The sequence below is a fragment of the Garra rufa genome, chromosome 11 (genome assembly GCF_049309525.1).
Source record: "Garra rufa chromosome 11, GarRuf1.0, whole genome shotgun sequence".
Taxonomy (NCBI): Eukaryota; Metazoa; Chordata; class Actinopteri; order Cypriniformes; family Cyprinidae; genus Garra; species Garra rufa.
In genome coordinates, this window is record NC_133371.1 from 27,000,244 (window position 1) to 27,014,752 (window position 14,509).

Consider the following 14,509-nt stretch of genomic DNA (forward strand, 5'->3'; position numbering starts at 1 on the left):
CCTGCATTATTATCGTTGTTTTTAACTTCCTGTTTGAATGCCTTCAGGATCCTTTGACTTTTTAGGAGTTTAGCCATTTAAAGTTATGTGATCCCAAAAACCTGCTTCTTTTATGTTTTAATGTATTGTTTTGGTTATAATGTACTGATTGGAGAGCCTGGTCTCATGCAAATGCGCACTAGCACGACTTTCTGTTTCTATTTGGCGTGCTATTAACAATTAAGCTGAAATTAAATTTGGAGTACATATGATATGCAATTATGCATGTGTTTGACGTGCATTTAATACGCCGTTTTCGCGTGCATACTCGTATGTGGCTTTACGCATCAACCCCACAGCAACAATCCTAACGTACACCGACTCCGCTTGCATTCATTAAATATGGCAGAAGTGCCGGTGTACGCAAAAGGATAAAATACAGAAGTACCTGCGTACCGGCCCACTTCAAGCACTGGAATGAACATAACATCTGTTTTAACTGAAAGCGCTGCTCCACTGCCGCTCGCTGAACAGAGCAGACGCAGATATGAAGAGAGGGAGGTGCGCGCGCATTCATTGGGAGACCACACGCACGTTCAGCAAAACCGAAGAGCCTCAGAAACTATATTGGGTTTGTCCAATTATGTGTTTATGTATTGTTGCTAGACACTTTTCGATAGGTTGGCAGCACTGCATCCATTTCTTTAACTATGGGCTAGGTAGTGGGTCAAACAGAAATGCGCGCTGCGTTAATCGCGCGTTAATAAAATTAGTGCCGTTAAAATGAATTTGCATTAACGCGTTAATTTTGACAGCCCTAATATATATATATATATATATATATATATCATGGGCGTCGGAAGCAAAATAAATGTATAGCACGAATATATATATATATATATATATCATGGGCGTCGGAAGCAAAATAAATGTATAGCACGAATATATATATATATATATATATATATATATATTGATTGGGACGAAGATAATCGATCTTCCACCACTCTCAAGGGTTCAGCGGCCAAACGAGTGTCGAGGCCTGTTAAGGCCGACAATTCTGCAAGATGCTTCAATATTGATCTTGTCCTGTCACCTACATACACGTAAAAATCTTCTAAACATTATTTCTCTGTTCACGCTCCATCTGCCAATGAATTCAACGATCTTATCAGATCTCCAGCCGCCATGTTTCAAACGATCTAAACGTAACGTGCTTCCGCCAATCCCCGCCTTGACGCAATGATTGACGTTGGGTGGGCGTGGTCAACTCGGAATGCATTTTCAAAGCCGCATTGAATTTTGCTACAAATATCCCACTGCGTCATGATGAAAATGCAATCGTAAGTGTCCTGACTCTTAGTCTAAATGCATTCAGGACAAATAACATTTAAATGATAATTTTGCTACTGTTTCTGCTTGGACACGTTACACATATCAAATCAATTTGGGTTATACATTTTCATTTTCATTTTGCTACTTCTAAAGCATTAAAATAGTATGCACTTTACAACTTAAGACTACTGTTGGAAATGGCAAATGTAAATAATATAATTTAATTTTCAATTTCATTATGCACCAAATTTTGCACACGTGGAGGTGATTGAAAATGTAAATTTAAATACAGAATTACATTGCCTTTTTGAATATTGCATTGTCATTTTGAATATTGTATTGCCATTTTGCATATTGTATTGCAAATTGAATATTGCTACACATATGCTTCCATATATCTTCAGTTGTCCTCAGTGTGAAAAGAAGGATCTCAAAATCATAGTCATTGTTGGAAAGAGTTCAATTTCACAAAAAAAAAAAAAAAAAAAAAAAAAAAAGAACAGCAGGCAGTTTAACCGACTACATATAAACATCTTATATATGAAATATCTTACTCAGGTCAGTACTAAATAAAAAAAAAATTACATGCATTTTGTATGACACCTCTTATTTTGGTAAAATAATTAACATTTTGCAGATTCATAAGGTTTATGTAAACTTTTGACCTCAATTGTATAGTAGCTTACAAACTATGCTTAAGTCCTGATGTAGCTATACAGTTTCTGGGTCCAAGCCTCTAATCCTAAAGTCATTTATCTGCACTATTCGTTTAGTAGTCATATAGCACAATGTGAGTGCAATAAGCTGTTTATTGTTTGCTTTTGCAATCTGAGCATTTAGACCCCGAAACGGTGACACTTGACAAACCATTGCATCTCTTACCATCATTAGCAAAGTGTCTTTTATTGGGCTGGTTGTACTGCTCTCTGTGGTGAGCATGAGGGGGAGGTCCAGGTGGATGGTTGACCGGAGGATGGGGTTTGGGTGCTGGCTGGTTGCCTGTGGAGTCCCGGCTAGATCCAGACGGTTCAGGTCTGAAGGGTTTTTTCTTGGCGGGATCATCCTTCTTCTTTTGCTCTTTCTGTAAGAAATACAAGGAGCGAATGAGTAAGTGCTACATGAGGAGAACAATGTCATTGAAAACTGTAGATTTAAGATGAGCTTACCTCTTCTTCCTGCGAACGCTTCTTTTGAGCCATCTTATACAGCTTGTGCAATTTCCGGGCACCGAACTCAGTAAATTTAGACACGAAAATCCAGAGGTTTCTGACAAATTAAACAACAGCAGGGTTAAATGTACTGTTCAAGTATAACAGTAACTCTTAAAGTCAGATGTGTAATATGTAGTTAAGATACCTGCGCCAGGTCTTGACATGTTCAGGGTCACTGTACGATTTAAGGCACTCTGTGATGCGGTCTCCGATCTTCAGCAGGCAGGTACGAGTGTGCTGCAGCTGCTCCTGCACTGACAGCCCCTCATCTGGTTTATCCAACTGTTTCAGAGCTTTCTTCACTGGCCTCATCCGCTCCTTACACTGCGTAGATGTTACATCACAAATCAGTTTTTCGCTCAGGACATTAAAACATCAACATACTTCAGTACATTACAATTGAGATGAAGAAAGGAGAATTTTAACACTTACAATGCTGAATGTTTCCTGGTCCAGTTCATCGTCTTCCTCTCCAATTGGTACAGGCTCACTTCCTGCAGTGATGTGCACAGGGCCTTGAGCTTTCTTTCCTTTTCCTGCAGGTTTGGCCTGAAAATGTTAGAAGTTAAGCTCATGAGAAACACATTGACACACAATATAACTTAATCAGTGTTTGGGGGTAACACACTACAAGTAATGTAATCAGATTACTTTTAACGCATTACTAGTTTTAAAATTTACAGTTAAATATTTGAGTTACTTTTTCAAATAAGTAATGCCTGTTACTTTGTTTTCCCATTTATTGACTGAAAGCTCTCCTGTCCCCATGTTGAGAGAAATCGGGAATAGATGCAGAGGCAAATAAATGTTAATATCTGAATTAATATTTCCTTCAGCCTAAAGCTTATTCATTTCACTTTTAGTGTGAAAGGGTTTTTACATATGCCAAAATATTTTTTTTCTATCAAAAACATAAAGCAAGCCCAGGCCAGATTAAAAAAAAAAAGTAATGCTCAGTATTGTAATGCATTACTTTTAAGTAAAAACAAAATTGTATTAATAACAGAGAATTTAATTAATTATAATAGCAGTATAATTTAGGTCTAGATCGTAAGTTTGAGTCAACCTGTTGATCTAAGAAACTAACAGCCATTGTGCACAGGATGACAGTGAAACATAACACTTAAGTCCAAGTTTCTAAAGGAAATGTTCTCATGCTGAAACATAATACGCCAGCCTCTGATGCCAACATATAAAATACCTTCTCTTTTTTGGTCTTGGAACGCTTTTTGTCTTTGTCCCCCTCCTTCTCTTTTTTAGGAGTTCCTGTTTTTTCTTTGTTCTCTTTGTTATCCTTTTTCTGTTTCTTCTTTGTGGGTGATTTTTCAGCTCCATCGTCCTGAAAAATGAGAGAATTGTAAATATGCAGCCTAACTGGTTAGCACTGTGGATTCAGTGTATTTATATCTCTGCATTAACAAATCAGTTTTGTTATATAGGTGACTAGATGCAATAAAAGTGACATACCTTGACCTCTCCTTCTTCTGACAAGTTATCGGAGAGACGCGGAGAAGAAATTTCATTGACTAGATCATTGTTGGGGGCCTTGTTCTTCGTTCGAGGTTTTCTCTTTCTGGGTTTGACCTGGGAGGTGGGAAGATACACAGAATGAAAATTTTGACTAAAAAAAGTGAGCTATGCTAACTGAAGCTGCTGATCCAAACTGTGTATGACCACCTTAAAAACTTCTATTGTTCTACAAAACCATATGTGACCCTGGACCACAAAACCAGTCTTAAGTAGCATGGGTATATTTGTAGCAATAGCCAAAAATACACTGTATGGGTCAAAATTATCGATTTTTCTTTTATGCCAAAAATCATTAGCATATTAAGTAAAGATCATGTTCTATGAAGATATTTTGTAAATTTTCTACCATAAATACATAAAAACTTGATTTTTGATTAGTAATATGCATTGCTAAGAACTTCATTTGGACAACTTTTAAGGCGATTTTCTCAATATTTAGATTTTTTCGCACCCTCAGATTCCAGGTTTTCAAATAGTTGTATATCAGACAAACATTGTCCTATTTTAACAAACAATATATCAATGGAAAGCTTATTTACTCAGCTTTCAGATGACGTAAGAATCTCAATTTCGACAAATTTACACTTATGACTGGTTTTGTGGTCCAGGGTCACATATGTGACCATGGACCACAAAATCAGTCATAAGGGTCAATTTTTTTTTTAATTGAGATGCATCAAAATCTGAATAAATAAGCTGCCCATTGATGTATGATTTGTTAGGATAGGACAATATTTGGCTGATATACAACTGTTTGAAAATCTGGGTGCAAAAAAAATTGCCGTTAAAGTTGTCCAAATGAAGTTCTTAGCAATGCATATTACTAATCAAAAATTACGTTTTGATATATTCATGGTAGGAAATTTACAAAATATCTTCATGGAACATGATCTTTACTTAATATTTGAATGATGTTTGGCTAAAAATGGTATAATTTGGCATACAATGTATTGTTGGCTATTGCTACAAATATACCTGTGCTACTTATGATTGGTTTTGTGGTCTAAGGTCACATATTATCCTCCAAAACACTAGGTGTTGTAAGTCTAAAAACCTCAATATTTTACAAACGTGTTGAAAAACCCATGATCTTCACCTCATCTCCTGTTTTAGCAGCATCTTGGTTGTCCTGCTCTTTCTTCAGCATCTTAAGCAAGTAGTCTGCTCGCATCTGCAACTGCTTTCCCTGAGGTTTCTTATCAGGGTCATCTAGGAGAATCTACACATAAACAACAGGACATTTTACATCAAGTAATGCGACTTCGCACATCGTTGATGCTGTTTTTTTTTTAACTGTGAGGAAGCAATGTACCTTCTCAGCAAGTTTGAGATCAGGATCAGTCTTGATCAGGTCCCAGTTGCCATAGCCGTGCTCATAGACACCCAGTAACAGCTGTGTATCATCATTGATATCCCAGTCTATGTCAAAGTGGGGAGTCTTCACCCGACAGGTCAGCTGAAATCTGAAAACAAAACATCATTTAGTCTATTCAGTCTCATTCTATTCCTTTAGTTCATTGGATTGTGGTTTCATTTTGACTAATTATTCACCTTTTTTCTCAACTGTTTAGATCTGATGCTTACAAAAGATCTTAGCTAAAGGAAGGAGGACAGAGAGAGAACAAAACAGGGCCTAAGACTGAGCCCTGCTGTACCCCACATGTACATGCAGTAGAGAGAGAGGTAAAATTATTATTACTTTTATGGCTACAGAAAGAGATTTCCCAGTTTTCCCTTAATACCAGCGTATTACAATCGTCTTAATTGAATAGAATGTTTAATACTATCAAAAGCTGAGCTTGGATGCAAAACAACCCCACATTTTCCAGAATCGACAGCTAAGAACAAATTATTTAAACACTTTCAAAAAAGCAGATTCTGTACTATTTACTGAGCTCTGAACCCAGACTGAAACTTGCCTAATATTGGCAACAAAATGTACACTACGAGTCAAAAGTTTTTGAACAGGAAGTTTTTTAATGCTTTTTAAAAGAAATCTCTTCTGCATTTATTTGATCTAAAGTACAGCTAAAACAGTAAAAATTACAAATATTTTTACTATTTAAAATAACTCTTTTCTATTTGAATACATTTTAAAATGTAATTTATTCCTGTGATTTCAAAGCCAAATTCTTTGCATAATTTCTCTAGCCACATGATCTTTCAGAAATCATTCTAATATTCTCATTTGCTGCTCAAAAAACATCTATTGTTATTATGTTGAAAACAGTTGATGAATAGAAAGCTCAGAAGAAAAGCATTTACCAAAAATAGAAATCTTTTGTAACATTATAAATGTTTTTACCATCACTTTTGATAAATTTTAAGCATTCTCGCTAAATAAAAGTATTAATTTCTAAAATTTCTAGCAAAAGAAATCTTGTAAAATTACATTTTAAAATGTATTCAAATAGAAAACAGTTATTTTAAATAGTACAGCAAAAACAGTCAAATATGAAATATTTTTACTTTGTATCAAATAAATGCAGGCTTGGTAAACGGAACGAGAGACAAAAAAATCTTTGGTAGAGTATTAATATATAATATTTAGTAAATTGGATAATTCTTTCATAATAGATTATATATCCTATATTTGTTATGCATTTAAAAGTCAGATAATTACAACAGGGTTTAATTACAATTTAGTGCAGTTATCCGATTTTTATTCTAATTCAATGACCTTAAACTGAATTCATTAAATTCTAGATTCTGTTTTCTACCTCAATTCAATAGCCTGAATTAAACTGGAGTCCAAAAGGCGTTCTCAAATCAATTTTGAATGGTGCACCACCCTGGAATGTATATTTTATTTGGATCGAAACAGAACTGAATGAGTTCCCCAATAAACCCATCAAATCAAATTTAACTGGCTTGATTAAATCTCCACCCATATAGTGCTTGCAATGATTAGACACACTGCAGTTTGTCTGTAACAACTCCATTATGTACAATATTATGAAAAAGAATGTATGATACAGCTTTGATTAGGACTCACTTGTTCCTTTCAGCAGGATTTGAAGGCACAGCTTTATGTAGCGGTTCAAACTCCTCCTCGTGCTGGATAATAGACTTAGCATTGACCTGAACTCCAGAGATCTTTATGTTAATGCCTCGTCTTTTCCCCGGACCTTTAGCTGCAATGAAGAAACAATACAAATTAAATAAGAAAATCAATCACAATTTTCACTCAGCACTGCTATTAACATTTACACACCTTCCACAGGGTTTTCTTTCATGTGCTCCTCATGCTCCTGCACTGCAGTTACACAGCTGTTGTGCACCAGTTCCCCCAGTCGCTTCAGGTCTGCAATGGACTTATCCACCAGCTCAGAGTCACGGGCAATTGCCTCCAACCTGTAGAAAACAACATTAACAGTTAAGTAGTACTTTTAATTGGACTCAATGTTCTTGTTTTTAACTAAGGAACTACTAAAATGGTTTCTGTTAATTGAAATGAAATATAAATATGAGATGAAAAAACAGGTCAACAATTCTCATTTGTTTAAATTTTAAGTTTACCTCAATTTTTTTTTTGTTTAGTGATAGTTGTTCATGAGTTCCTTGTTTGTCCTGAATAGTTAAACTGCCCACTGTTCTTCAAAAAATTCCTCTAGGTCCCACAGATTATTGGGTTTTTCAGCATTTTTGTGTGTTTAAACCTTTTTCAACAATGACTTTATGATTTTGAGATCCATCTTTTCACACTGAGGACAACTGAGGGACTGCAACTATTACAGAAGGTTCAAATGCTCACTGATGCTTCAGAAGGAGAAACGATGCATTAAGAGCCAGGGGTATAAACTTTTGAACGAAATGAGGATGTGTAGATTTTTCTTATTTCGCTTAAATATCATATTTTTTTCATTTAGTACCGCTCTTCAGAAGCTACAGAAGATACTTACATAGTCCCCAAAAGGCAAAGTAAAATTTACCCTGATGTTCAAATTCAAAAGGTTTAATGCATCATTCTTCCTTCTGGAAATGCATCAGTGAGCATTTGAACTGTGTCTCTCAGTTGTCCTCAGGGTGAAAAGATGGATCTCAAAATCATACAGTCATCGTTCGAAAGGGTTCAAATTCACAAAAATGCTGAAAAACCAACGAATTTATAGGACCTGACGGATTTTTTCCTACAGGAACTGTTCAGGACAAACAAGAAACTCATGAACAACTAGAATAGTCTGAACTATTCCTTTAAATATTATACAAAACTTGTAACTGCAACAAAAAATATAATTTCTGATTATAGTATTTCTCACCTCTCAAGCGGAGCTCCAAATTTCTTGTACGCCTTTATGAACCTAAAATAAATAGACCATTAAGTAATGAAATGTTTACAGCAAAGCCTTTCTCAAATTATCAAGTTGACGGTGAGTTATATTACCTGCGTATCTCTGCGTCATTAAATCCCTCCACATTGTTTTTGCGAGCTCTCGGCCTGCCTCTCCGCTTGGGCCGTTTGTCATCCTCGCTGTCATCCGTTTCACTGTCTGAACCTGAGGATCTGTGCTTTAGTTTGGATCCAGCATCACTGTCGCTGTCATTGGCCTGTGCCTAAAAAGCATCACAATACAGCTTTAAAAAAATTTTTTCTTGTATTTATCCAATGCTCTCTATGCACAGATTACAAAAGCAGTTTTAGGAATACTGAATATTTTGTGGACGACTCTGTTCTGCTCTGGATTAAATCTTCTCTGGCGTAAGGCAAGAGTAATGAGCATGTGGCTGCAAACACGCACACGGCCTTATCGCCGGGGAGTCCACTGCGCAGTAAAACTTAATGACTCATTTCCAAAAGCTACGATGCCGCATACTTCAACATGTGCTGCCATCGCATGGGAATGCAGTGTGTGGCTATAAAATCTAATGAGTCATTACAGCCTGCGCAAGATATTATGGATCTAGCTCACAAGAGAGGATAAAAGCACCGAAAAGCCACAGGGAGCACTTTACACGACCGTATGCTATGTACACACATTTATAATGTACACTAATACACACTATTGTATAAATGCATTCTGATAATTGAATCGCATGCTTACAGAGCTGAAAATCTTTTTAAGCCTGTCAAAAATTGAGAGAAACAATTCTGACATTTTTTCTCAGAAGTATGCGCTACAAACTCGCAATTCTGAGAACATATTAGTCTTTTTCCCCCCTCAAAATGGTACTTTTTTACTCGCAATTGCGAGTTTATATCTCAAAAAAGTCAGAAATGTGAGTTATTATCTCACAATTTCAGGGTTCGTACAGATACTGTAAAATGAAATTCCAGGACTTTCAAGGACTTTTCAAGCACTACTTATTTGATTTTCAAGGACTTCAATCAGAGATCTTACTTATCAAACAATGTCTTCCATTTCAAATAAAGAAAGAGAAATAGTTAAATAAAAATGGCAAAAATACAATGAAGCACATGCAAAGTATTACTACTAAAGTTGTTATTTTTCTTAAAGGGGCTATATGCAATTTTCTGAAATTTAAACTCGCGGACTGACACCTGTGGCCAAAAAACGGAACTGCTCTTCCTTTCTGCTCGCTCTTGCAGCGCGCGCTCATACGTACACACTTCACAAGTCATCCGCTGCAAAGAAGTCAACATTATTTTTACAGAGGTTAGAACAGTCAAATACATATATTGTTTTCGAAACTAAGTTTGTTTGCAATATATACGACTAGCGGTGGTGGCAGAGTGATCTGAAACGTTTAACATGAACGCGCTTGACGTCACATCCGCAGACAGCGCGCGAAAAAGCCGACCCGACAGAAAATAGGAAAAATAGGATACAGGCTTATAGGTGTACCCACTGTGAGCTGACAAGGTGTCAGTATGCTCATCAGGAGATGTTTGAGTCATAAATGGTCAAATAAAAAGGCTATTGTTACGTTTATTTTGGGGGAAAAGTTGCATAAAGCCCCTTTAAGGGCTTTGTTTGTGTATACTTTTTTTTTTATAACTGTACTGTATGAATAGTTTGATGTTTTCTACTGTTTAAGAAAAAAAAAAAACAGAAAAAAGATTGACAAAATCGCTCTGATGTAAAACGCGAATGTTTCACAAACCCACACCGAAGTCCCAATCTGAATCAAATGATTCAAGATCCGTGCTCTGAAGTTCCGATCCAAAGATAAAGATTTGCGAACCCACTTCGAAGTTCCAATCTTAACCTAAAGATTTGCAAACCCAAAAGTTCCGATCTAAACCAAAAGATTTGCGAACCTGCTCCGAAGTTGTAAATCAAATGTTTGCGAACTCAAAAGATTTGCAATCCACGTTCTATCGAGTCAATTCAATTTGAATTCAATTCGAAAAAACTCAGTTTCACCCATCACTACATGCTTTTTAAAAACCACTACAAACGGCAATGTCGAAATTTGAAAATAAATGACTCCTTTAATTTGATCTGCTTTTGCTAATGAATCGCTTGAAATGAAGTCGAAGTCACGAGTTTGAATCAATCGGAGCGGTTCCTGCATAAATGACGCAATTGATTTAGTTCATCTGTTCCTCTTTTCACATCTTCAGATATGTTTACACCACACCATCAGTGCTTAGCTTGATTGTTTTCTGACATTAACTGAAAAGGGTACAATGTTTTTTGAATTGCATGAACTCTGTGAAAATATATGTGCTATGACAAAATTCAACACTTGTTTTATAGATACATTTCACAGATACAATAATTCAAGCACTTAAGTACCTCCTCAGGAATATTGCTATTTTCTAGGGTTTTCCAGGCTATCAATTTTAAAAAGTTTTAAAGAGTTTTTTAGGCAAGAATGTACTTGTTTTTACTTCAAATATGGTCTCAATTTGTTACAAAGCAAATATTTTGGCTGAGGGTAAAATCTCATCTCATTTCATGTATGAAAATGATGTCAGTCCAAAAATGTCAATAATATCTTATAATTTTATTTTAGGTGAAATATTGGCTGTTTGTGTTAGGTTTACCCAGCTAACACCCATATACTCCACTACCGTGAAATAATCTCTTGCCCAGTTTGAACTGGCACAACCCTAGACTGTAGGAGGGAAGCACTTCCTTACCCTCTTGTTGGAGCTTCTGCTTCTGGGCAGCATGTAGATGTCTTCCATCTCCTTCTGCTTCTGCTCTTCCTCCACCTTCCGCCGTTGCTCCTCTGGAATAATATCATCCCAATCACGCACAGTCTTCTCCTCAAGATCTGGTGTGCTTTCATCCATGGTGAAGTTAGCAACCTACCATTACAGACAAAAACAGTTCATGCCAGGCCCAGGCTCAGGAGAAAACATGCTACTTAACATTACAAGTTTTAATACACTCTTGAGTACCTTAAACTGTGACAGAAGCTCATCTGTAGCACTAGATCCTTGATCGCTCTCTCTGGTTTCAGCAAGACGCAAGATCTCATCAATGTCCATTTCCTGTGGTTCTGATTCCTCCCCTTCAGCTTCCTTGAACAGATCTTCTGCTCCAAACTTCAAGATGGCTGTCAATTCTTCTTTACTGAAGGGGTTCGAACTGGAAATGGCCAACACACAGGTAGACATTACACGTTGTATGTTCAATGCATGCTTAAACCAACATTCAGATCAGAGGAATTATTTTTTTTCTATTTAATATTCTCACTTTGAATTTGCTGAGCTGTTATCCAGTACGGTTCGCCCAGTGGTGTCCATTCTCTGAATGACAAGATGGTCTAGAACCATCTTCTTTTTGGCTCTTTCAATAATGTCTTCCTCCACTGTGCCTTTTGTGACCAGACGATAGATGTTCACCTATGCAAAGAATCCCAAAATATATTTAGTTGCAGTCTACGTATGCTACTTATGACACTCCAGAAGTGTGGAGAGTGGTTACACATTAAGTCAAAGATTTGTGTTCTACTTACTTGCTTTTTCTGGCCAATCCTGTGGGCTCTGGCCTGGGCTTGAAGATCATTTTGTGGGTTCCAGTCCGAGTCAAAGATAACCACTGTGTCGGCAGAGGCCAGGTTAATCCCAAGCCCTCCAGCTCGGGTGGATAGCAGGAAACAGAAGTCCTGAGGAAGACAGTGAACAGTGAGAACAAGAGCCAATTGCAATTTCAAGTCTAGTGATGAATGCTCATCTATACATCCTGCTCCAGGTTAATATTCATAAAATCTGGATATTAACCTATCCAATGGTGTAAATATGGAGTGGAGTGATCAGAGAAAATAATTACTTAAATTATTTTGCTTTGTGTTTTTGCTTATTTTTGGTAACTAGTGGCACGGAATACATCACCACAAAGAATTTGCTCACTTCCAGAATAAAAATTTCCTGATAATTTACTCACCCCCATGTCAAAGATATTCATGTCTATCTTTCTTCAGTTTTTTGAGGAAAACATTCCAGGATTTTTGTCCATATAGTGGACTTCAATGAAGATCAATGGGTTGAAGGTCCAAACTGCAAACTGAAGATTTCAATGCAACTTCAAAGAGCTCTACACGATCCCAGTTGAGGAAAAAGGGTCTTCTCTAGTGAAACAATCAGTCAAAAAATTTTTTACATTTTAACCACAAATACTCGTTTTGCACTAGCTTGACTTGACGTTGGAAAGGTCACGTATGACATGGGCAGGAGTACCGATCCAGTGTTTACAAAGCAAACGTCCAAAGAAAGTCAAATGCCCTTTACAAAAAAAGTAAAGCAACAATGTTGGGCAATTTTGAAGTTGGAGGAGAAAATGAGATGGAGTTTTTCACCCTACCCTACGTACGCAGATAGATAACAAACCGTTTAACCTTTCCAATGTGATTACTTAATGCAGTCGTAGAGCATTTGTGGTTAAAAAGTATAACTTTTTTTTAAGAAAATGACCAATTGTTTCACTAGTTAAGACATTTATTCCTTGGCTGGGATCATGTAGAGCCATTTGAAGCTGCATTGAAACTGCAATTTGGACCTTCAACCTGCTCATCCCCATTGAAGTCCACTATATGGAGAAAAATCCTGGAACGTTTTCCTCAAAACCTTACTTTTTTTTTGACTGAAGAAAGACATGAACATCTTGGATGACATGGGGTTGAGACAAGAAATTTGTACTCTGGAAGTGTACTAATCCTTTAAACACACATCAGCCTTATAAAACCTAATTTTATAGCCTTATGAAACATTAATTTATTGCATATTTTTTATATTTTTAATGTAGTTTTTGAACTCACATATGAGCCTTCTTGTTTCAGTCCGACAGAACTGTTTTGACCCTTTATATATTACATTTTCATTCTTCAAATAATTACATAAGGCCTCTATTTCCCATGGATCAAGCATTCCTAGAACCAGTAAAGCTCTGACGCAGAGCTCTGACTGGAACATCACAACCATAGCGAATGTCTCCAGACAGCGAAGCTCTGCCCAAACAAAACAAACACCCATGCTGTAGTTTAGGATCTTACCTCAGAGCCTTCTGCATTAAAGTGGTCCAGTGCTTGTTTTCTGAGCTCTCCCTTGATGGAGCCGTCCAAACGCTGAACATGAGAGAAAACACAGATACGGTCAAGGAATGTCAACCGTGGCACTTTGACCAAACTAGGGCACCTCGACTAGATATACAGCCATAAAATCCTAAAACCCCCACAAGTCACCACAAAATTATGACGACACTGAAGACGTTTTGCCAGACCAAAACAACATAAGACGCAAGCTGTGCTAATGCTCAAGGCTCCACCGATCAAAAAATAACTGAGGCATAAAAATAGGCTCGGGGAACTTGCTGTCTGAGCAGACATACTGCGACCCTGACACATGATTCCCTAAATCACTCGAGCCAAGTCCATACAAGCTACACCTCTGAATGTCTCCACAGACATTACAAAAAGATCTAGATTACAACAGTAAATGGAAAACTAAAAAACTACTTGGTAGCACATGAAAACACCCTAAAGGGAGCCCCGGGTATTAAGACTTGAGCTTTGCGGGGTTGGGCCGGGTGCTGGTAGCCAACTGTACTCTTTTTTTTTTTTTTCCTCTGTACTTTACTTTCTGCTTAGTAACAGAAATATTTATTTCAGTGAAAAAATAAGTCCAACACTCTCAATTTCAAAATTGTTAACAATAGGGCCAACAATTTTTCAGCATTAAACTTTTTTTTTTTTAATCAAATGAAAAAAAAAAAAAAATTTGGCAAACAAACACATATTTACTCTGTGTTTCCCCTAGGTTTACAGCTTTGGGGGGTGGGCTGGGTGCAAGGGAAACACTGTGTATGGCTTAATATAATATAAATAATGTCTCCTACTGAAATATGAAGTAGAAAACCCATCAAAGATTTACATTAGCTAAAAAATCCATATCGTTTTATGCATATTTTGGACTATAGAAGGTGCCATTATTTTGATGAAGCAAAATGGTTGCACTCTGTGAGCTACTGCAGCTACCTGTTGCTATTTTACCAAAATACAACTCGGAATACAAAACTCAGATAATAAAATACTGATGCAATGAC

At 36.8% G+C, this 14,509-nt stretch overlaps 1 protein-coding gene across 2 annotated transcripts in view; it reads right to left on the reverse strand.

Moving 5' to 3' along the window:
* Nucleotides 1–14,509, reverse strand: part of chd2 (chromodomain helicase DNA binding protein 2) — a 36,965-nt gene that overhangs the window by 5,149 nt on the left and 17,307 nt on the right. For both annotated transcript variants that reach the window (XM_073850073.1, XM_073850072.1), the window contains 17 exons: nt 13,461–13,532; nt 11,928–12,077; nt 11,666–11,814; nt 11,368–11,557; nt 11,104–11,274; nt 8,440–8,609; nt 8,315–8,356; nt 7,270–7,409; nt 7,051–7,189; nt 5,368–5,518; nt 5,152–5,274; nt 3,993–4,109; nt 3,727–3,864; nt 2,958–3,074; nt 2,671–2,849; nt 2,481–2,580; nt 2,197–2,395 (listed from right to left, as the gene is read on the reverse strand). In XM_073850073.1, coding sequence (XP_073706174.1) covers nt 2,197–2,395; nt 2,481–2,580; nt 2,671–2,849; nt 2,958–3,074; nt 3,727–3,864; nt 3,993–4,109; nt 5,152–5,274; nt 5,368–5,518; nt 7,051–7,189; nt 7,270–7,409; nt 8,315–8,356; nt 8,440–8,609; nt 11,104–11,274; nt 11,368–11,557; nt 11,666–11,814; nt 11,928–12,077; nt 13,461–13,532 — 2,347 coding nt within the window. The remainder of the gene's footprint in view (nt 1–2,196; nt 2,396–2,480; nt 2,581–2,670; nt 2,850–2,957; nt 3,075–3,726; nt 3,865–3,992; nt 4,110–5,151; nt 5,275–5,367; nt 5,519–7,050; nt 7,190–7,269; nt 7,410–8,314; nt 8,357–8,439; nt 8,610–11,103; nt 11,275–11,367; nt 11,558–11,665; nt 11,815–11,927; nt 12,078–13,460; nt 13,533–14,509) is intronic.